The sequence below is a fragment of the Peromyscus californicus genome, unplaced genomic scaffold (genome assembly GCF_007827085.1).
Source record: "Peromyscus californicus insignis strain IS unplaced genomic scaffold, ASM782708v3 Scaffold_6__1_contigs__length_162567912, whole genome shotgun sequence".
Lineage (NCBI taxonomy): Eukaryota > Metazoa > Chordata > Mammalia > Rodentia > Cricetidae > Peromyscus > Peromyscus californicus.
Genome location: NW_026294584.1, coordinates 83098512 through 83123230, shown reverse-complemented (window position 1 = coordinate 83123230; position 24719 = coordinate 83098512). Strand labels below are relative to the sequence as shown.

At 39.9% G+C, this 24719-nt stretch overlaps 1 protein-coding gene across 1 annotated transcript in view; it reads left to right on the top strand.

Annotated features, from left to right (window-relative positions):
- Nucleotides 1–16644: 16644 nt before the first annotated feature.
- Il23r (interleukin 23 receptor) overlaps nucleotides 16645–24719 on the top strand; it is a 64464-nt gene continuing 56389 nt past the window's right edge. The window contains exons 1-3 of the mRNA XM_052721960.1: nucleotides 16645–16870; nucleotides 17810–17912; nucleotides 21648–21944. Of these exons, the coding sequence (XP_052577920.1) occupies nucleotides 17816–17912; nucleotides 21648–21944 (394 nt within the window). The 5' untranslated portion in view covers nucleotides 16645–16870; nucleotides 17810–17815. The remainder of the gene's footprint in view (nucleotides 16871–17809; nucleotides 17913–21647; nucleotides 21945–24719) is intronic.

Sequence of the window (24719 nt, the reverse complement as noted above, 5' to 3'; positions counted from 1 at the left end):
ACAAATAGAAAAAACATGAACCATCTCTTTGCTGACTCCAAGAATATACCCCATAATTAAAGCTAGATACTACCTTAGGGGAGAGGATAGAGAAAAGTATTATGAATGGAAACAAAAAGCAATCAGGAATTGCTGTTGAAATGGACTTCAAACAAAAACTACTCCAAAGAGAGACAGAAAGTCACTTTATTCTGATTAAAGGCAAAATCCACCAAGAGAAGGACATTACAATTATAAACATTCATGTATCAAATACAGGTGCACTCAGTCTCATTAGAATAAACACTGCTAGCTATAAGGTCACAGATTGTGATGATCAGTATTAACTGTCAACTTGACTGAATCTAGAATCATCTGGAAGATGTGTGCATGCCTAGAAGGTATTATTTTGGTCATTTTAATTGGGGTTGGAAGACTCACCTACTGTGGGTGGTATCATTCCCTTGTTGGGATCCTGCATCATATAAGTAGAGAGGGGGAATTGAAAAACATGCATGCATTCATTGCTCTCTTCTGATTGAGGCTGCCATGTGACCAGCTGCTTCACCCTCCTGCTGCTCTGAATTCCCCACATGATGGACTGTATCTTGAACTGTGAGCTAACGCAAACTCTATCTCTCTTAAGTTGTTTTTGTTTAGAGTATTTTGTCACAGTAACAGAAAAAGAAACTAAAATACAGATTAACAGTGTGTTTACACTGATAGTGGGTGACTTCAATACCTACCCCACTTTTACTCTTAGACAGGTCATCTGGGCAAAACAAACAGAAACATCTGAGTTAAATGGCATCATAGAGCAAATGGACTTAATAGATATCTACAGAGCATTCTATCAAAATACTACAAAACACAGAGTCTTCTCAGCAGCCCATAGAATTTTCCAAAAATAGACCACATATTAAGACTCAAAGTAAGTCTCAAAAAATACAAAAAAAAAATGAAGTAGCTTCTTGCATTATAGCTGACCACAGTGGAATAAAACTAGACATCAACAGCAAGAAAAAATCATAGAAAACATACAAACTCATGGAGATTAAACAACACAGTATGGAGTGATGAGAGTGTCACAGAAGAAATCAAGAAGGAAAATTTAAAATTCTTAGAATTGAACGAAAATGGAAACCTATAGGCAATAATGAAAGCAATCTTAAGAGGGAAGGTCATAGAAATAAATAGTTATATTAGAAAATGACACTCTAATAAAAAATTTAACCATGTACCTCATAGCCTTAGAGAAACAAAAACATGCCAAACCTAAAAAGAGTTGATGAAAATAAATATTAAGATCAGGACATGTCAGGTGGTGATGGCGCACACTATTAAAGAACTACTCAGCACATGGGAGGCAGAGGCAGGTGGGACTCTGAGTGCAAGACCAATCTGGTCTATAGGTGAGTTCCAGGACAGCCATGGCTACACAGAGAAACCCCGTAGCATAGAGAAACACCAGTAGCACAGACACTGAGAGCAACAATTAATAAATGGGACCTCCTGAAACTGAGAAGCTTCTGTAAGGCAAAGGACATGGTAAATAAGACAAAATGACAGCCTACAGAATGAGAAAAGGTCTTCACCAACCCCACATCTTACAGAGGACTGAGCTCTAAAATCTATAAAGAGTTCAAGAAAATAGACATCAAAATACCAAACAACCCAATTAAAAAATGGGCTACAGGGCTAAACAGAATTTTCAACAGAAGAATCTCAAATGCCCAAAAGACATTTAAGGAATTGCTCAACATCCTTAGTCATCAGGGAAATGCAATTCAAAACAACTCTGAGATACCATCTTACACCTGTTAGAATGGCTTAGGTCAAAAACAGCTTTTGTTAGAAAGGATGTGGAGCAAGGGGAACATTCCTACACTCCTGGTAGGAGTGTAACTTTGTACAGCCACTTTGGAAATCAGTACGGTGACTTCTCAGAAAATTGGGAATCAATCTTCCTCAAGACCCAGCCATACCACTCTTAGGCATGTAACCAAGGAAAGCTCAATCATATCACAAGGACACATGGTCAACTATGTTCATAGCAGCATTACTAATAGCCAGAACCTGGAAACAACCTAGATGTCCCTCAATCAAAGAATGAATAAATAAAATGTGGTACATATACACAGTGGAGTACTACTCAGCATTAAATTTGCCAGCAAATGGATGGAACTAGAAAATATCCTGAGTGAGATAATCAGACTCAGAAGGACAAACATGGTATGTACTCACTTGTAAGTGTATACGAGATGTAAAGCAAAGGATAACCAAACTACAACCCACAGCTCCAGAGAAGCTAGATAACAAGGAGGACCCAAAGAGAGATGCTTGGATCACCCTGGGAAGGGGAAATAGATGAGATCTCCATGGGTAAATTGGAGATGAGGGTTGGGCAATGGAGGGTAGGAGAAGGGGGATGAGAACATAAGGGAACAGGATGGTTGAACTGGAACAGGGATGGAGTGGGAGAGCAATGAAACGGATATCATAATAGAGGGAGACATCATGGGGATAGGGAGAAACTGGGTGGTAGGGAATCCACAAGGATGACCCCAGCTTAGACGACTAGAAATAGTGGAGAGGGTGTCTGAACTATCATCATAGAGCCTTTCTCCAGTAACTGATGGAAGCAGATGCAGAGATCCACAGCCAAATACCAGGTCGAGCTCCAGGAGCCCAGTCAAAGAGAGAGAAGAGGGATTCTATAAGCAAGGGGCATCAAGATCATGATGGGGAAACCTACAGAGGCAACCAAACCAAACTAGTGAACTTATGAAATTTAGACAAACCCCTGGAGCCTCCTCAGTACTGTACTAGACCCTCTGCATAAGCAAGATAGTTATATAGCTTGATCTGCTTAAGGCACCCCCTGGCAGTAGGATCAGGATCTACCCTTTGTGCATGGGTTGGCTTTTTAGAACCAACTATCTATGGTGGGACACCTGGAACAACCTTGAGGCAGGGGGAGGGACTTGGACCTGCCTCTACTGAATGTACCAGGTTCTTCTGACTCCTCATGGGAGGCTTTACCTCTTGTAGGAAGGAATTGTGGGGCATCGGGGAAGACTGCAAGGGCAAGAGGAGAGAAAATGGGGATCCATGATTGGTGTGTTAAATGAATAAAAAATTTCTTAATTAAAAAAAAGATCAGAACACAAACACAAATTAATGAAACAGAAAAGAAAAAAACAAAAATAATCAATGAAATAGAGTTGATTCTTTTAAAACATAAAAAAGATTGACAGTCCCTTATCCAAACAACAACCAAAAAAATTAGAACCAAATTTTAAAATTAGACATGAAAACTGAGACATTTTAAACAGCAATAAACTTCTGAAAATCATCAGAACATACCTTACCAAGTTATTTTCCACTGAATGGGGAGGAATAAATAGGTATTTGTTCACATCTCCCCAGGGAAAGACATGTAACTAAATTATAGTGATGTCACTCACTAGAAACATTCATAGCTACACCCAAATACATTTTACTAGCTATCTGATCATCCTTTAGTTAATTCAAACTGACAAAATTGGCTATCACAATAGACTTTGTGTTTCTGGCAAAGTTTTAGTCTCATAGAAAAAACAAGCAGAGTGCACAAGTATTTCTTACATGTCCCTGGCCCCCACATATGTACAGCCTCCCTGGTTATCAATACTCCACACCAGAATGGCATATTTATTAAAACTTATTAACTATCATGGCACATTATTATCACCCAGAGTCTATTGTTTGTCTTAGAGTTCATTCCCAATACTTCACAAATGTCTAAGGATGTATCAATCACCCTAAAAATCCTTTGTGCTTTACTTGTTCATTTTTCTTTTCCCACAGTCTCTGACTACCGTTGATATTTTTACTATGTCTATAGCTTTGCCTTATACAGAATGTCATATTGTTGGAATAATACTGTGTGTAACTTCTTCATTAAACTCTTTTCATGTGTTTTCATGGCTTAATAGTATGTTTATACTTAGTGGTGAATATTATTTCATGGCTTTAATGTATCACAATTTATTCATCACCTCCTAAGAACATTATGGTGGTTTGAATAAGAATGCCCCCCATAGGCATATATGCTTGAATGTTTGGTTCTCAGTTAGTAGACTGTTTAAGAAGGATTAGGAGGAGGTGTGGTGGCTTTGTTGGAGGAGATGTGTCACTGGAAGGCTCTTTGAGGCTTCAAAAGCCCATACCAGGCCAAGTCTCCCTCTTTCTCTCTTCCTACTGCCAAGGATCAGCATATAAAGCTCTCAGCTACTTCTCCAGCACCATACCTGCCTGTCTGCCACCACGCTCATGCCATCATGGACTAACCTGAAACTGTAAACAAGCCCCAAATTAAATTATTTCTCCTATAAGCTGCCTTGGTCATGATCTCTTTACAAGATTGTCCTTGTGAACAGATGTTTTAGAAGAATTGTTAATACCTTAGAGAAAACAGCAACATGGCATTAGGTCTGAGAAGAGTTCAGGTCCATGTAGCAGAGTGTGGAACTCTTCTTACAGGTTTCAGAGAAAGGGCTAGGTTCTATGCCACCACGTGGTTGGTGGGTTGATAAGTAGATGGTGATATGGGTCTACAATCAGGCTATCTCTGACTCTGAGCATCAGGAGAAAGGAGAGGAGATCTTGCATTTTGAGGAAAGAACATGTGACCTTAAGGCTGTAAGGGAAGTGGAAAGGAGGAGCCCACTTAGTTAATATGTACCCATCATATGAGATGTGAGTTCTTTACCCTGGGGTATGTACACAGAATCAGCTCCACAGAGGAGGAGGGGGTCATAACTATAGATGGTATGATCTAAGCAGTGCCTGATCTGGGTCCTAACACAAATAAAAATTTTGCAAGTCAATAAAAGGAATATTTTCTTTTTTAAAGAAAGTGAATTAAAAGAATTAATAAGCGTTTGCTTGAAGAAGAAATTCAAACAGCATTGAAGCATGAAAATTTTCTTGCCTTGTAAGGGACAGAGGAATGTGTGTTTAAGTGGCAAAAAGGAACAGCTTATCATATAGTGTTTCAAGTACTTTAAATACTTAGGAAATTTGAATTTTGCATTTCAAGAAGGTTACATATCAAGATGTGAGCAATGGTATTTTGAGAATAAGGTCAACGGCAATTTTCTTTCTTATATTTATTTTTACTTATGAAATTAGGAAATAATCATTTGCAACCACTTAAAGGAGTTCTCAGCTGGAATTTCTGAATGAATAGCTAAGCTGTGGACTTAGAGGACATTTAGCCATTTTGAATTATCTTAGCTCCAACTTCAGAAACCAGATCTTAGCAGCTGCTAGTTAGACAAAAATGGGACTGTAGTGAGGATGTTAGTACACTAGCAATCCAAGGGTCAGTTACAAAAACAACACTCTATGAGCTAGTGTGACCATTCTCTTCAAGCAAAAACAATAAGTTTAAAGTGGAAGACCTGTTTAGGATGACAAGAAAGTACAGGAAGTCAAGAATGGATAAAGGAAATGCCAAGCTAATTTTTATTGGAATATAACTTGTAAATAAGGATGCAGCCAGGATTGCAAACATGTGTATATTCCAGTGTATATTCCAGAAGCACGAGCAAGCGTTTCAGTCCCTGTGCTATGGCCCATCACATCTGTGACTCTCATCCAACCTATGGCCATTTCACCTGTTTCACAGGCTGTACCAAGAGCAGCAAAGATCTGATTACTGCATTGAGAGCACCTGTGTAAACCTGTTGCAAAAACAAGTTACACTTCATAGTTCTGCAGAGTTTCTATCACCTTTAACTTGGTATTCAACTTCCTATACCTCAAAAAGAATGAAAGTCTCTGTGTACCAATGTGGCTTTTTGTGGGAGAAAATTTAGTTATATTGCACTGGGCCCCCTGGAAACAGATAAATGTGTCTGCGTGCAAGATTATTGAAGAAAGTCTTCAGAAACTAGGAATACTGAGGGAAAGCAAAAGACCGTGACATTTCTCAGCCAACTCCAAGAAGAGATCTGGTGCCTGTAGGGTTGTCCTCACTTGTAGCACAGGGACCAGGGCTTTGTACCCACAATCGATCTGTTGTTGAGTGTGTACTACCCCAGAGAAGAGACATATGCCTTTGTCCTTGGGAAATTTAGGAGGCAGGCAGCTGCTGGGATGAGCAGCTCTGTGAATGGGGATCTAGTATGTAACACAGTGATTCCTCTGAGCTGAATGTAAATGAACAAAGCCCTAACGACAGTGATGATGTCACAGGACAAATGCTTCAGTGGAACTCTTCAAGCAACTGTCTTATCATGACTATTCAAGAAAGAATACTCACAAACAGTGCACATACCTCATCTCAACCATATTCCACATTGAAACACTTTTTCTAAGGGCTTAGCCAAAGGAAGCTATTTTTTGTTGGTTCTCTGAATCCAGATGGAGTGCATTTGGAGCCTTGACATTCACAAAGTCTTCGAAGGTAGCATGCTGTATTAGTTTTCATTGCTGTGGGACATAGCTGAGAAAATACAAAAGGAAGCAAGGCTTATTTGGGCCATGGTTTCAGAACATGGTTGGACAACTCAATCACATGTTGGGGATCAAGGCTATCATTTGTTGGCTTCTGGGAAACAGAGAGACACAGAGAGGAAAAGACTAGAGATATGATACAGTTCTGCAGAGACAGGCCCTCAGCAACTCATTTCTTCTGATCATTCCTGGCTTCCAGAGCTCCCATCCCACCTGAATAACCTGTAAAATTGTGAATTCATCAATGGATTAGTCCATTGATTAAGCCAGAACCTTCGTGATCTAAATGCTTCCCCAAAACTCTACTTCTGAACATTGCAGTGAGGACCAAGCCTTCAGCATACCAGCTTTAGGGGGAAATATTGTATATTCAAACTATACAAGCCAATACAAGGATGTTGGTTCCTGAATGGGATCTGATCACATGTCTAAGTCTGGGCTGACACAACAAACTACTATCAAATGAGGAGCTTAAACAGAGAGTGTTTATTTCTCACAGCCCTATAGGCTGTAAGTTCAAGATCGGGATGTCATTATAATCAGATTCTGGTGGAGGGTCCCTTTCTTGTTTTACAGACAAATGTTATATATTCACATGGAAATAGGAGAAGTCTCTGGTTTCTCTACCTCCCTTATAGAGGGCTATTGTCATTCAGGAGTACTCTCCCTGCATTACCTAGTTACCTCCTAGCCATCTTTGTATCGCTGGAATAAAAATATCTGACATAATTAACTTCTAAAAATGAAAGGTTTATTTTGGCCCATGGTTTGAAGGTTCTAGTCCCAGATGAGGTAGACATATTTCTCTTTGCCTCTGTTGAGATGAGGTGCCTGACAGTCACAGTCAAGATAGTGTGATAGATAGCAAAATATTCATATCATGAACTAGAGGATGGGGGAGGGGAGAGAAGACTGGCTGGGGTACCATTAACTCCTTTGTAGGTGCAGCCTCATTACCAAGGACCTCACATAATGTCCTACTGCCTAAAAGTCCACAGAACCTCCCAATTCCAATAATAAAGATTGAGCTTTTGAGGTCTTTAATCCAGTCAATAGCATCTGGATACTATCACATTGGGTATTCAAAATAAGAATTTAGGAGGCACATAAACATGTTGAAGAACTATTCATTTGGCAATATAATGATGTATATCGAGAACAGAAAACTTACTCAAACTCTAAAATTATGCACATTTTTGTGGCTGTGAAAATATATTCCTCAGATCTTCTACTGTGGGAAACGGTGGTGTGACATTATTCCTGGGAAGATACACACAAATATATTCACACTGTGCAGGAAACTGATGACAGACCAAATCAACAATACCACTGAAGTCCAACTTGACAAACCAATGAGTTTTATCAGGGTTACATACAGGAATATAGGTGATGAGTTACTTATAAGAGCAGGGATGATGTAAAGGTAGCTGCATCACCTAAAAGCCCACCATAGTCAGGGTAAAAACTCATGAAAGCTGCATGACATAAAGGCAGCTCATAAGGTTTAAGAATCTCTCCCAGACAGCTCGGCTGAGCATTCCTTTAGCAGTCCTTGATGCTAGTAGAATCTTGAGGAAGGAGGTCCTTGTGCAGCTGGTCAGTTTCAGGGACTTCCTGAGCCTTTCTAAATTTTATTTTTAAAGTCTTATTTTTTGATTTATTTATTTATTTATTTACTTTTGTTTGTGAGTGTTTTGCCTCTATGTACATAGGCACCACATGCATGCCTGTTGTTTGCAGAAAAAGGGGTGTCATGTGCCCTGGAACTAGAGTTATAGATGATTGTGAATCACTATGTGACTAGTGTAAACCTAGGCCCTCTGTAAGAGTAACCAATGCTCTTAACCACTAAGCCATTGATCCAGACCCAAGAACTTCCTGAATCTTAAGGGGTCTCCATTAGAACTTCTTGGGTCTTGAGGAACTTCAGAAAAACTTGCTACATGACAGGAGCATGACCAGCTCATAATATCTGCCCCTGACCTGGGCTTTCCCCAAGAGAGAGCAACAAGGTAATACTTCCCCCAGGCTATGGCTACCTAATGACTAAGCATGATGTGAAAGGCAGTGGATACCCATCTCTGCAAGATACAGAGTTCTTCTAATGAGCAATTTAGGGTCCTGGAATTCCCTGTCTCCATTGCCTCCCCAGAACAATGTTAAACCTTGAATCTTCTCTTACCCAGTCTTCTCTTCTTTAAGCAATGTCAGATCTCATCATGACCTCCTTGGATTATTGTTATTTCTGCATCCTTCTCAAATTTTTCCATTCAGTGAGTATTCAGTACGTCTGACTCTGTCTTGACATATGCATCACAGAGAGCCTGAACTTCCACTAGCTTGGTATCTGGCTCACTCACAGGCTCATGCTTTCTTGTACAACCTAAGATCACCTCCTGAGGAAGGGATGGTACCATCCACAGTGGGTTGGGCCCTCTTACATCAATTAGTAATCAAGACAGTCCTCCACAGACATATCCACAAACCAGTGTTATCTAGGCAAATCCTTAACTGAGATTTTTCTCTCTGATGAGTCTAGGCTGTCAAGTTAGTAATTAACACTAATTTGTACAGTCACTTAAGAGCTCAGGGGGAGATTAGCAGGCACTTTTGTTTATGACAAAGGTGCGGAAACATGAAGCCTAGGCTGATCCACAGCCCTGCTGGCCACAGTGGAGAAAGCAGAGATGTGGTTAGGAGCAGCCAAGAAGCCAAGAGTGACACCTAGGTTCCTTCTCAAAGTCATACTCTTCTGATTGGATTTGGTCCCTTAAACTGGATGGATATTCTCTCTCTCTCCTGCTCTCACGCATGCAATTCTTTTTTTTTTTTTAAACTGATCTCATTTTTCCCCCCAGGCTTTGTCTTGAACTCCTGGGTTCAAGTGATTTCTCCAGCCTTAGTTTCCCAAGTATCTAATTTTAACTATTTGTAAGCATGCACTAAAGCAATATTGACTTTGGTCTGCACAAACTCGTATTTAATCTGCCCATTTCATGCTGATTACTTGGCTGTCAGTTTGTTCTTTTGACTGATATTAAATTCCTGGATTTAAAGTGTTCTAAGAATTCAGCTGGGGGCTGGAGAGATGGCTCAGAGGTTAAGAGCACTGACTGTTCTTCCAGAGGTCCTAAATTCAATTCCCAGCAACCACATAGTAGCTCACAACCACCTGTAATGAGATCTGATGCCCTCTTCTGGTGTGCAGGCAAACATGCAGATAGAATAATGTATATATAATAAATAAATAAATCTTTTTTTAAAAAAAAAGGAACAGCTGTCTAATTTTCCACGATCAAAACGTTGATGGCCAAAGATCTAGAATGTTGAATTTGATCTACTTTTACCTTCATGCCTCTTTATTTTAGCCTTAAAATTGTACAATAACTACTCTGGAAACTGAAGCAGGAGGATTTCAAGTCTGAGGATGGCCTGGACTACATAGCAAGTTCCAGGTCACCCCTAACTGTTTATCAAGGCCTATCGCCAAAGAAAACAACAAAACCTAAATCCTGTAACTTTGTGATATATAGAACTTCCCATTTTTTTCAAAAATGAGTCAATTAATTTCCCAGTAATTTTTTACACACAGTTAATTTTTAAAAGTTGGCTTGACTTGCATATTTTGCTTATAACAAATAGATAAAATTTTCCATTGAAGCTACCAATAGCAATAAAAGTAAATTATACTAAATATCATTAATAACTGTTTTCAACTTGTTCTTTTTTGAGTCATTAAAGCTAAGCATCTATTTTTCAACTTCATTTTAGAGTTATTTTTCAATATATGTGTGCATTAGTTGTGGTTCTCTAAGGAACAGAACTGATAGAATGAACTGACGTGCATCTATATTTTAGTAAGGGATTTATCAGAGCACCTTACAGGCTGTGGTCCAAGTATTCCTACAGTGGCTCTCTCCTTATGGAAAGGCCAAGAATACAGTAGTTGTTCAGTTCACAATACTAGATGTGTGAACAGTCCCAATCTGGTGCTGGAGTCCCAGGAATGTCCTAGAGAGTTGCCAGGTTTTAAGTCCACATTGGAATCCTGAAGAAGTAAGTTCTAATACCAGCAAAGGAATGGGTCAGAATAGATGGACTTGCCAGTGAGAATGAGGACAAGCAGACAGAAAACACAAGCTTCCTTCTTTTATATTCTCTTATGCGGACTGCCACCAGAAAGTATGGCCCAGATTTAAGGTATATCATCTGACCTCAAATGGTCCAGATTTAGGGTAGGTCTTCCCACCTCAAATAATACAAGAAAAATCCTTCACAGGTGTAACCAACTGCTTCTGTTTTAGTTACTTCTGAATGCAGTCAAGTTGATAATTAAAGTTAGCCAGCATAATGTATGTGTGTGCACATGAACGCAGATGCACCTGGCGGCCAGAAGAGGGAGTTCAATCCCCTGGAGTTAGGGTAACAGGCAGTAGTGAGCTTCCTGGTTGGATGCTGGGACTGATCTTGGGTCCTCTGCAAGAGCAGTATGAGCTCTTTATCACTGATCCACCCTCCATCCCCCAGGTTTGGTTTCTTGGCCATAGCCCAGAATTCTTGGATGTCATGAACATGCTCTTTTTTCCCCATTGATGTTTGAGTATAGTATTTTCTCAGCCTTGTTCTGTATCTCTAATAATCTCTCTTTTGCATGATCAAGTATATTAGTGATGTTTCTACCTCTAAGTTTGAGCCCAGTCAAAAATAACCCTTTAAGAACAAATAACTGATCAGACCTTGAATCTAAAGGGGAAAAAAGACTAAACATTAAAGGAAGAATATTTTGTAGTTCTAATTCTGTCATAGATTTTTTTGGTGGTGGATATGCGTTTAAATATATTCACTAATGAAAATGATAAATCCATTGTGAAGCTCCTCAGCTTCAGAATGGCTCCTGTAACTGTATAAAAGACCACTGAAATGTGCAGACTCTAGATCTGGTTAATTCTGGTGTATGATGTTTATTTTTAAATTGTATGCATGTATTTAGTTTTGTTTATGACATCAATGAGAAAGGGGGAGGGAGGAAGGAAGAAAGAGGAAGGAAGGAAGGAAGGAAGGAAGGAAGGAAGGAAGGAAGGAAGGGAGGGAGGAAGGAAAGAAAAGTGTTGGAGCAGCTTCCTTCTGGGACTTTGGAAATTAAAGATTGGCTGAGCATGGAAACCCAAGCAAAAGAATCAATAGTTCAAAGGGGATCCTTAGCCTACACAGCTAAGTTCACAAGATACCTTACAACAAAATACTAGGAGAGGGCAGAGAAAGAAGTGGGGTAGGGAAGAGAAGGGAACCTTGGAGACTGGCAAGCATATACAGAGTTAGAGGATGGGGTGCTAACCAATTGAACTTGTGAACTAATTTCTTGATGTTGTTATTTTGATTCAGGATCTACTTTGTAGATAAAACTGCCCTTGAACTTACAGAAATCCTTCTGCCTCAGTTTCCTGAGTACTGGAAATACAGACTTGAGCCTTTCTTGTGATATATGCTGTACCCAGCAAGTGTTTGATATCTGCAAGAACTGTCTTCATTTCAGTAGCCTTTCTTCTTTGCATACCAGTGACCTCTGCTGGCCACACTTAGTTTTGCAGTCCATGGCCTGAACATAATACTACCTCTCTTTCTAAGAGGACTAGATCACAAGGTAGAGGACGGCTGATGCTCTAGCTGAGGAAGTGTCTTCCAGGTGCAATAGGGGCAAAGGGAAGCACTGAAATCCCGATAGGCTGACCTGTGGTTATGCTTTCAAAATCTACTAAGCATTAATCACTCAGTTGGAGGGATGGGACAGCAAGATGTCTGCTGGAGCTTTGGAGTTCATGGGCTCTACAGCAGTGAACCCCAGGCAGGGAGATGCTCCAGAGGTTGATCCATCTGCTGACATCAGGCGCTGGGATATCATAGTCCAAAATTGTCCCCAACTAATGTCATCTGCTCCGCAGCACCTATGTGTGTCACTGCCTGGGTTGAGCCTCCTCGCCTGTAGTACCTGACTCGTCTATTTAACTTTTTTTTTTTTTTAGGGCATGTTGTTCTACAGAAAAACTGGACAAACATTCCATGTACTCCATTTCCACACCTTTATCAGTGGGATACATTTTTTTTTAGAACTGATAAGCCTATAGTGACAAGTAATTATCACACAGGGTCCTGGTTTATGATAAGGTGATGTGCATTCCATGAGTTTGAATAAATATAGAATGACATGAGACCATCACTGTAGCATCATTAAGTGTAGTTTCATTGCCTTAAAAATTCTCTGTGCTTGGCCCCTTCATCTTTTTCTCCCTTGCACTTAAACCCTGACAGACACTGTGATTGTTTTGCTATTGTTTGGTTGGTTTTCAGTTTGTTTTGTTTTTCTCTATAATTCTTTATCTTCTGTAATGTCATGCAGGTGGAATCATACAGTACGTAGTCTTTCAGACTGGCTTCTTTTACCTAGTAACATTCATTTAAGCTTTCCCCCAAGTCTTTCTATGGCACCACAGCTCAGTTTTTTCAACACTTAATAATAGTCTATCGTCTGTATGTGCTACAGTTTGTCCATCCACCTACTGGACAAGTTTGAGTAAATATGAATAACGTTATAAATTCCCATATGCCACATTCTGTGTGCTTGTAGATTTTTATCTGCTCAGTAAATACCAAGAAACACAATTTCTGATTTTTATGTAAGAATTTATAAGAGTCTGTTTAAATTTCAAAGCAGTTGTACTATTTTACATTTCCTACTAGTTTTAATCTGTCTCTGTTTCTTAGAGTTCTTAAATGTCTTGGGGAATCAAACAAAGTTGACCTTTAGTGTACACCTCACAGGAAGTGGGGTGAGCCAATCTTCTACTCTTTCCCTCTAACAGAGCTGAGGGAACCAAGGTGTCTAAAGCTGAAGCCCTGAGCTGCTGATTGGGGTGGCATTATCTTTCAGATAAGTCGATAGATGGCTCTTTCTCCTCAGAAAATCTTCACGTACCAGTTCAGTGATGTGATAACTAATAAGACAAAATAGCTCCTCACTTATTTGAAGGGTGAGTAAAAGTAAAAGTATCCTTGATTTATTTAAAATTTATAAATAAGCCATGAACTTAGAAAAATTAAGTCAAAGAAATTTTAAGCTGCTAGTAATGAATCTAGTCCCTATCCATGCTGAGTAAGCACTCCCAATGCTACTTTAATACTTCTTTCATAAATTCAATGAAAATCGTTTGTTACCTCCTCAAATAATAGCTATGTCACTTAGTCTGTATGTTTCTTAATTACTCAGAATTTCCAGTATTGAAAGTTAGGTCAGGCTCAGACGGTGAGCTGTGCATCATTGGTAAAGCAAAAACATGATGGTGAATGCTCACCCTCTGGGAGATGGTAGGGAAAAAAAAAAAAACAGTTGAAAAAGGGATGCCTGCAGCACAAACAAAAGTTGGAAAAACAAAAATATAATATATCAGTGACACTATATCAGCCCAAACAAACTAAGACAATTTCAATAGCCTAGTAGGGACAATGCGTTGATTGTGCTCAGGGGAAACTGGATATTTACATCCATTCCAAGCAAATAAATTTGCAGAACACCTCCATGTCTCCACATAGCTCTCTAAATTCTTACTGTTTTGCTTTTCTTCTGGCCCCAGTTGATAGCTCTTGGTAGCTCTCCCCCCCTCCCCCGTGGGAGGTGGCTTCATCATTAATCTGTTCTCCACATAGTCATCCCCATTATCTTCTAAAGCTCCATTGGTTAACGTTATTTCTTTACTTAGCAATATTTGACATCTCTTTTTTGCCTTCAGAATGAAACTTAGCTATTTAACCAGGAATACAATACCAATATCAGACTGCTACTGACATGAAGTTCATTTGTTTGTTTATTTGTTTGTTTGTTTTGTTTTGTTTTAGCATGGTGGGAGTGGGGTAGGCAGGGAAAATCTTGCTATATGTCTTAGGCTGACTCAAATTGGTGATCCTTCTGCCTCAGACTCCCAAGGACTAGGAATGACGGGCATGTACCGTCATGCTCACCTCTTCATTAACATACTTTCTGATGAAGCTCTCTGTTCTCTCACCTTGGAGAAGTAACTTGAAGGTCCTTAGACAGTCACCTGCACCTTCTGTTCTCCACACATGAAATGTTTTTCACACCTCCTTCACAGCTCATAAGGCTGTGACTAATGATTAACGCCTGGTCCATAGTCATTTCTTCAGCTTGGTCTTCAAATTTATAATACGTTCATATTTTCCATAGGTTCTCAGCTTGACCATTTATTACAGTCACTCAGGAGGCTTTTGTAAAAATCTCAGTGTCCAGATTTGCCCACAGCAATTGCAATTTCATTGTCTGCAATGTTTTAAATGTTCTCCCACAATGTGGGTCCTGGGAACCGAACTTAGGTCCTCTGGAAGAGCATCAAGCACTCTTTACAGCTAAACCACATTTCCAGACCCAAGCCTTGTTTTACTTTTGAAACAAGGTCTTAGTCAATTTCCCACATTATCTTTAAACATTTTGTAACCCAACTGTCCTTGAACTAGAGATCCTCAGCCTCCCAAACATTGGGGATTTAAGGTAACTTTTCTTAATAAACATAATTATACATATCCCCAAAATAAGCTATAAATGGATCAGAGTCATGGCAAACATTTTACCTACTTAGCCAGCTCCCCAGCTCTAAACTGATGATTCTTATTCAAAACCATTTTTCCTTGTAGGAAAGGAATTTCTTATTTTCTTTCGGAGAATGGGCGGGTATGTCCTTCTCCCACTCCAGTGACCATTTTGAGCCAAATAGCCTGGCAACATTATCACATTGCACCTAGTAAGGGCCCTTTTAATTGGAGACTTGCTTACAGCTTCAGAGAGCTAGTTCACGATCTGTATGGCAGGAAGCATGGTGGCAGGCAGGCAGGCATGGTGCTGGAGCAGTAGTTGAGAGGTTCCATCTGAACAGCAAGTTGGAGGCAGGGAGAACAAGATTGTGCCTGGTGTGGGCTTCAGAAACCTCAAAGCTCACCCCCCAGTGACACACCTTCTCCAAGACCACACCTTCCTAAACAGTCCACCAACTAGATAAGGAGCATTCATGCCTATGGGAGCCAATCTTATTCAAACCACCGGGAACCATAAGGAAAAACTTGAAGGGTTGTACATGAAGCCGTTACTCTTTGACTTTCCGGAGGCTTCAAAGTTGGCCCCCCTTTCACCCACTTTCCCTTTGCCTTCCCTTCCAGGCGTGTCCTCACTTGTCTGTTCCCCTGCATTTGTTGGAAAACTAAGGACTTACAGGGGTATAACCCCTTTTCCCTTTACTCTTGTGAGGTGCCTGTTGACCCAGCTTAGGCTCCTTTTCTGTGTCTTTGGCTGGGGGAGCATATCTTCCCTCCCTTCCACATACCCTTCTCTGCTCTGAAATCTCATTTCTCATAATTTTGCAAGCTAAAATGTGTTGTTCTCCTACCCACTCAGCAGCCAAGGAAAGAGGAGGAGTGTTGACCTAGAGAAATTCCAGCTTCTTGCTGGAGAAGCATGGCCTCCTGGTTAAGCCTCAACAAGCTTCAGTGTGTGGTTGGGGTTGGTGAAAATGAATCTGGAAATGAGGCTGACTGGAGAGAGTGGTGAGACTTCCTCCTGAGTTGCCTCATGTTGCTGTTATCTCTGAAGGAGCTGGCGGGGAGTAGAGAGTTTGTCTCCAATTCTCTTGACCTCATTGTTCTCTCTTACTTCGGTGTATGGTGCAGGTAGAAAAATAAGCTGCTACATGGATTGGTGTTTTTGTTTTTCATTCTTTCTTTCTTTCTTTCTTTTTTTTTTTTTTTTTTTTGTTTATTTGTTTTGAGACCAGATCTCACTATGTAACCCTAGCTGGCCTAGAATTCCCTACATAGACCAGGCTGACCTTGAACTCATACAGATCTGCCTGCCTCTCCCTCCCAAGTGCTGGGATTAAAGGCATGTACAGCCATGCCCATTTGTTTGACTTCCTAAATAAGACAATATTTTCAACTAAGGTGAGGAAAAAAAGTATTGACGCAGCAGTTCACTTTCAGCAATCTGGGTTTTCCCAAATAGTGACATGAGAGCTAGTCATTATGAAATGGACACCGAGTTCCTCTTCAGGAAACAGAAATGTAGGTCAGGGCTCTGCTGACATTTCCATTTGTCTCATAGGTAAAAATCTGAAGTGATCACTGACAGGCAGGCAGTGGGAAAGAAGACAGCGCAGCCACGAGGGCAGCTGCTTGGCTCTGAAGAGGGAAGGTGCTGCAAATGAGCAGAGAGGTAAAGAGACCTTAATCCCTGAAATCCTGAAAGTCGGCTGCACTCTCCTCTGCAAATGCACAGGCCCAAACTGCTTTCCCTCATGTTCTCTGTGACGCTTTCGTGCAATGCTACTGATGAAAGGTGAGTCTATTACACTGTCTGCCATCACACTGATTCTGATAACTGCTTTCCCTCATGTGTTCTGTGATGCTTTCGTGCAATGCTACTGATGAAAGGTAAGTCTATTATACTGTCTGCCATCACACCGATTCCGATAACTAGGTGGTGAGCAGTGAAATTCTGATGAGGTGGTTCTACAGCTTCTGCTGCCTCTTATAGAGATATGTTGTCGCAAATTAAGAAAGGGCTCTCCAAGTTCATAAACCACAAAAATATAATCGTGTTTTATGCTGCTAGATGAGCCATGAGTTGTGTTTTGAAGTTCTTTAATATGAAAACTCAGGCTTAACTAAGTTGACAAAAACAAAATGATTGAGTAACTAACTTATTCCACAGCTAGACTGACAAGTGAAGAGCAAGGCCCAGGTGTAAACTGTGGACAGTGTCTTTCATCACACGTCTCTTCTGAGCCAGAGATGAAGGGCCCTCTGTAGCTTTGACTTGTCATATTCTATTTAGTCTTTGCCTTGTTCCGCTATTCCTCACTGTGTATCCTTTTTCTGTGAGAATTCTAAAACTTGCGGTTTTTCCCAACTTTTGTTCATCAAAGACTGGCCTTCCAGATCATGGTGTGTGTGAACCGGTCACACATTAACTGTTCATCATCAGAAGTTACAGCAGAGAGGGGAGATGTCTGATGAGAGACAATAGAGTTGGAGTAACTACATTTTAACAAAGATCTGATGACCTCCTAAGTGATGCTTGAAGGCGTACATTCCACTCTGATGCTCTGCTTATCTGCCTCTTCATGAAGCTCCTCACACAACATTGGCATCTCTCTGCCCTGTTTCAGTCATTCTGAATGAAAGAATCCTATTCAAGCCAATAATTATGAGAAATGTAATGCTAAGTGTCTCAGTAAAATGTTACAATATAAAGATTTTTCATATTTTTTTCCAGAGAGAAATGAAAGGTTTCTTCCTCACTTGGGACATGAATCACCTCACACTTCAGTTGCATGTAGGAATAGCCCTCTATGTGCTCTTCAGATGGTGTCATGGAGGTATAGTATTTTGTGTGTCTCTGTTTTCATTTAGCAAATAGAACATTGAATGATTATCATTTTTAAGCCATTGTGTCATAATATCTGAAAAATACAAAAATTATTGCACTGAGAAAAATTAATATGGAATGGAACAAACTAAAAGTAATCCAACTTCCCTCCAAATGCAAGTTGTTTTCTGTTTTGCTTTGTTTTGTTTTTTTCCCCAGATATCCCAATGGACACTCCTCTGTCATTCATGAATGTTTCCACAAAGGAGGCCATCTGGAGATGTTCTATTTGGGGATTATCATAACTGTTACGCAATTTATCCAAAGCTTGCATTTACTTCAGTTCTGTGAACTACTTATTGATGATTACTATACAGCAAGCTCTCTCTGCTAGTTTTTAGTCCTTGTGAAACACCATTATTTTGCTGCTTTGTTTCTGTCTTATAATTCACATCAACATTCAATAAAACAAGTTCCTTTGAGACTGCAGAAGTTTAAGGAAGGCAATGGTTGACATCTGGGAGTTTCTGTTGGGAGCAGCTGTCTCCTGGGCAAGGGTACAGTTACAGAAAGACAATCAGTACTAACACAGGGTTCTGAACAGTGAGTGACATTTTTCAGACTAGGTGATTCATAATAGTGACAAACTTCTCCTTTTTTGTTTGTTTTGTTTGTTTGGTTTTTTGCTTGTTTTGCAGGGTGTTGTTTGTTTGTTTGTTGTTAAATGTGAAATGCTTCACAAATGTGTGAGTCATCCTTGCTTAGGGACCATGCTGACTTCCATTTTGCTCCTCTATAGTTGTGGACACAGTTATGTTGGAGCTATAGGTGTAGATGTAAAAACTCACAGCACGATGACTGGACACTTCAGAATCAGACCAACAGATTCCTTACAAGCTTTAGGAGAAAAGAAGCCAGTTGCTTGAAATGAGCAGACAGACACTAAGTAGATTTCTGTTTATACATCCAAATGACGAGCGCACAGCAAGTGAAGTAAGAAGTGGTGTTAGACAGGGCCAGCACTGTCGTTCATTCTTCTATGACTATTTTAGTAGATTCCAAGTGACAACTGTCGAGGTTTTCACTAGGATTGTGTTACTCCATTTCAGTAGCTCTACTAGCCCAGTGCAGAGGCACACAACTTAATCCTGATACTCAGGAGGCCGAGACAAGAGAGTTGTTGCAAGTTTGAAACTAGAGTGGGCTACAGAGTAGAAGGACAGCCTGGAACACATGGCGAAACTACTCCACCAAAAAAAAAAAAAAACCATTAAATAAACAAATGGCTTTATAAAGATAAAAAGCATAATTACACATTTCTACAAAAAATGACAAACATTTCTAACCAATCTAATAACCTTATTTAAGAAATTCAATTAGTTGGGCAGGGTAGCTCAAATAACCTTATTTAAGAAATTCAATTAGTTGGGCAGGGTAGCTCATGTCTATATTATCATCATGTAAGAGGCCGACAGGAAGATGGAAATGAGTTCAAAGTTAGCATGAGCTGCGTGCAAAGTGAGAGCCTATCTCAAGAAGAAGAAAGGAACTGTCAAGTCAACATGACCTAGTCTTTTATAGTCTGTGTTGCCTCCTCCTGATCAACAACTTGCCCCCATTATGCTCTGAAAAGCCATTTCTAAAACCCAGGACATGTGACCAAATCTCTTGACACTTTTCTATGTATTCTAAAAATGGTTTCACAATGAGTCATAGAGACATTTTTTCTAAAGTTGAATTATCAAACTTATTTAAAAATACTAGATGTTTCCTTTATATATATATATATATATATATATATATATATATATATAGAGAGAGAGAGAGAGAGAGAGAGAGAGAGACAGAGAGAGAGAGACAGAGAGAGACAGAGAGAGACAGAGAGAGAGACAGAGAGAGAGAGAGTAATTCACAAATCTGTCTGTCATCCTTACTCTGGACCCATGCCGCTCTACTCAATATTGCCCCATTTCACCTCTACCTCCTCCTCCCTTTTCTTTTCCTCTCTTCATCTTCTTCTTTCATTTGTTTTTTAACATCAAGCCACAATTTGCACATCAGCCTTGAACTTGCTATGTGATACAGGCTGACCTCAAATTCTCCATCCTCCTACTTCAACCTCCCAAGTGCTAGGAGTCTACTAATATTTCTCTCTTCCTTTTTAAATATTTTTCACACTGGTTCATCAGTGTGAACAGAGCCTGTGCCATGGCACAAGGAGGAGGCCAGAGGACAACATACTTCTCTCTTTCCACTATGTGAGACCCAAGGATCAAACTCATGTCTCCAAATTTGGTAGCCATCTCACCCGCTCTCATTCTTTGTTGTGCAGCCCAAGCTAGCTTAGAGTTTATAATCTATGTAGCACATGCTTGCCCTGAACTTGTGGTCCTCCTCCCTCAGTCTCTTGAGTCCTGGGATTACAATAGTATAAGATTGCCCAGATGGCCGGGCGGTGGTGGCGCACGCCTTTAATCCCAGCACTCGGGAGGCAGAGCCAGGCGGATCTCTGTGAGTTTGAGGCCAACCTGGGCTACCAAGTGAATTCCAGGAAAGGCACAAAGCTACACAGAGAAACCCTGTCTCGAAAAACAAACAAACAACAACAAAAAAAGATTGCCCAGATATTGTCACAAACTCCCGTTTCGTGTCTCTGGTTCTAGTCCCTATTGATGCTGTAATTATTTTATTACTATTTCAACATTTAAATACTTTTAATTTATGTCTAAATGTTACTTAAACAAAATTAAATCTTAAATTACATACTCAGCAAGCTAGTTCTTTAAGCTTTATGTTTCAAAGACAAGGACCTTTTTAAAATCAAATACTGATCTTTGTTCTTATCTTAATAAGACTTAAATATATTTTAATACAAGTACTTCCAGGAAAAGTTACAACACCTTTCATGAAACTTCTGGTATGTTTTCTAGGTAAGAGTTTTATTTCATTAACATTCCATTCCGTTTGACTCTATATAAATGACTTTACTATTAGGCGAGTCTGATGGGAACATAACTCAAGACAAACACTGCCACTGAGCTTTAAAGTTCGTGATTCGGTGTCATGAAAGTAATTTACCCATTGTATAATGTTTAAGTCATAGACATACACAATGTAAAATAAAAATGTTAACATGGAGATTACTGTTGCTAACAACTTTCGGTATTTCTCCTTGATTCGTCCATTATTTGCTTTTTCCCAAGGTTGAGCTTTTATGAACTATGTTGTTTTGCAGCTTGCTTTTTAACTCAATAATGTATTTTGTTTCCCCTATATTATCAAATTAATGATAAGCTTCATGTAGCTATTAAGGACTCTCTCTTTGTAAGGAGCTGATCATTATAGTCACATTATGCTGATAAAAGGAACTTTTATCTCAAACAAGCAAAAACAGCCCCCCTCCAACCAACAAAAGATTGGTTGAGTATCAAAAGCATAGAATTGAATTCTGCAGTGCCCCGTGCGCTACTTTGAGTCTCATCTATGAAAAAAATGTTGTCAGTTCATAATGGTCTCCACTTTACAGTAGAAAAGGAAATTGTGTTTGCTCTCTGACAAGGACAAAGCTCAAAGGCTGTGTCGAGCTGCTGCCCATCAGGGGAACCAAAATGAAAACACACGACTGTTCTTCAGTAATCATTCAGTTACTGAAAGAAAACATTTCACATGCAGTGGCATATTCTTCTTCTAAATCCCTTACAATATTTTGCCAGCACAATTGATTATTTCATGTGTTTGTTTCCAGGAATTACAACTATAAACTGCTCTGGTAACATGTGGGTAGAGCCTAGTGAAATGTTTCAGATGGGGATGAATGTTTCTGTATATTGCCAAGAAGCCCTTAAGAACTGCCGACCAAGGAAGCTTTATTTTTATAAAAATGGCATCAAAGAAAGCGTTCATATCACAAGGATTAATAGAACAACAGCTCGACTTTGGTACAAAGGCTTTTGGGAACCTCATGCCTCTATGCATTGCACTGCCGAGTGTCCTGGGCATTTTCAAGAGACGTTCATTTGTGGGAAGGACATTTCCTCTGGATGTAAGTACTATGGTGTATCTTAATGGTTAACTGATAATTGCTGGACTTTTGAACTAAAGCTAGAGGCAAATCACTACAGTTGACCTATCATACAGGTTTAAGACAGGGGCTCAACTCAAAAGAGTCAGGTTGATCAACTCTGAGTTATGGGGGTTGGTGAGGCCCATACAAAGAAGGAAGATCATGGCTCACTGGGACAGCCACTGTCACATAGGGCCCAGTGTGCCTTGACCTGTTGGGTTTTCAAAAGAAGGCAGAAGTATGGAGGTTTGATGTGAACACCATAAATTTTAAAATATTGCAAATACCCCCAGAGAACAATTTTCCCCACTAGCCTAAATCAATACAGTCTATGTGAAAGCCAACACCTCAGGTCTGAGAAGCTTCTCTTAGGTAAGGATGGATGTGGAGGAGGCAGGATGGTGAATTCCTGATCAACCTGAGTCTTGGCAACAACAAAAAGTTTAAATGATGCTCTTTTCATCTCTTTTTAATTTGGTTTTTGTTGGTGAATTTGTTTTCCAAACTAAAATCATTCACTTTGAAGCTCATTGATCCCAGTGAGAGATTTTGAAACCAAGATTCAGGGAACATTTCAAAATTACCTTTGTATTCTCAGTGTCTTCCCAATGAGCTATGTGATCTTGGGCAATTTGTTTAGCTGACCTCAACCTCCATGGCTTTTTCTGTGAAATGAAAGTAATTGTAAGCACCATATTTCAAAATTTTATTTGAATATATGTTAAAAACTTCAAAGTATGTTAGTGTCTAATTCTTATTAAATGCATGTTGTTGATAAAACATAAGAAGATTCTCCAGACAGGCATGGTGGCTTCCACTTTTAATCCTAGCGCTTGGGAGTCAGGCAGATAGATCTCTGTAAGTTTAAGGGTAGACCATTGTTATCAGGAGTTCCAGGCCATCTGGGGCTACATAGTGAGACCCCATTTCAATAAACAAACAAACAAGTAAACATACATAGGGAGATTCTCATACAATCTCTTGTTCTCAATCCCATAGTTCCTATTATGAATTACCGTTACTGTCATTATTAAGAAAAATTCAGTCAAATTGATCTCAAAACACACTAAATCAGTTTGTGTTCACAACATTATGAAGGTGTATAAGTTCCTGTACTTATTTATATAAATATCTATGGACCTTTTGTTTTTTAAGTATTAGTGTGTCTGTGATTGTGTGTGCAAGTGTACATGTATGTGTGTGCATTTGGGTACAGAGGCCAGAGGTCAAACTTTCGCATTATTGAAAGGAGTCTTTCACCTTGTTTTTGAGACAAGGCCTCACACTGTGACCTGAGGCTCACCAGTTAGTCTGGCTGGCCAGGGAGCCTTAGGAATCTTCCTGTCTCCACCCACTCAATACTGAGATTACAAGCTTATGACAACATGCCAGTCATGTTATGTGGATGCTAGGGACTAAACTCAGGTCCCCATGCTTACACCTTACCAACTAACTGAGCCACCTCCTTATCCTCATTCTCCAGTTCATCTCTGCCATTTGAGGTGAAAGATCAGAAGGGCTCCCTTCCCCTGTATTTTTATAATACTATCTAAGTTCTTGCTTCTTCCTCAGCTCCAAATCATAAATAAGAAGAGCCAGAGCAGACCCCTGGATCACTTGGCCTCATGATTGACTGCCTGGAAGCCAGCAGACTTCCTTGTTCTGTAATAAGGCCACTGTCCTGCTTAACTCCAGGCACCTGACCAAGCATGCATGTCTTTCAAATGAGATAGCTATAGGATGAGGTGGAGGAGAGTTGAAGAAGTAAGTTTTAGACTTTAATAATAAACTTGCTACATGTGCCTTGAATCAGTGCATTAAACAGTAGAATGTGCCTACATTGTGAAAAATCAAACCAAAAACAGACAGCTCATCAGAAGCATGAAATCTTATTAGCTTGTCCGTAATCTCAGGAACAAAATCGCCCTCTCAATATGTCAGTGTTCTGCTGTTTCTCTTTTGGGGATTGATGTAAGAGTGGAGAGTGATATGCAATTTCTTCAGAGGGAAAATGAGAAATCTCCACAGTTCCTGGGAAAGGTGAGTTGTTGGTTTAAGTGAGAGGAAAAAAAATCTAAAATAAGTATCACTTCTATTAAAAGAAAAAAATCCAGCAGCTTTGGGTTTCAGTTCTGTATCTTACTTACAATTCCTGATTCAAAGAGCACCTCATTCTCTAAACAGACAGTTGTGGTGATGGAGATCAGAGCAGGTGATTTTATAAGATGGAACAAGAAATCAAAACAGTTACCACCATGTTACTTTTAGTTAAAGCAGAATGGGTCTGCCTTATGCTGGGTCTGGGAGAATGAACCATTAGCACAGGATGTTGTTGAGCCTCCTGTTTTCAAGCAAACTTGATCTTAAACTCCAGTTTGGTGCTGAGCACAGGCCCCTTCATTTTGGTTTGAATTGCTAGTTTATTTTCCTAGTGAAGGACCTTCATCCAAAACAACAGCAAACATGTTCTTACAAATTTTACTTAACACCCCTTCCCTGTGTGCACCAGAGTGCAAGTGACTCATTACTTGCTGCCACCCTCTTAGTATGATTGAAGGGTTTCTGTCCAAAGCCCAGAACCAACTCAGAGGATGTTGCCCCTCCAGGACAGCCTAAGAGAAGCTCTCATCCTGTACCATCACTCTTTCCATTCATTAATTTTTGAGGTGTAATTCCTCACAGAAACCTTGGGTTATGAGTGTGAAAACCCAACTGCCAGGCAAGAATTTACTCAACCCCCTGGGTTCAAGTTGA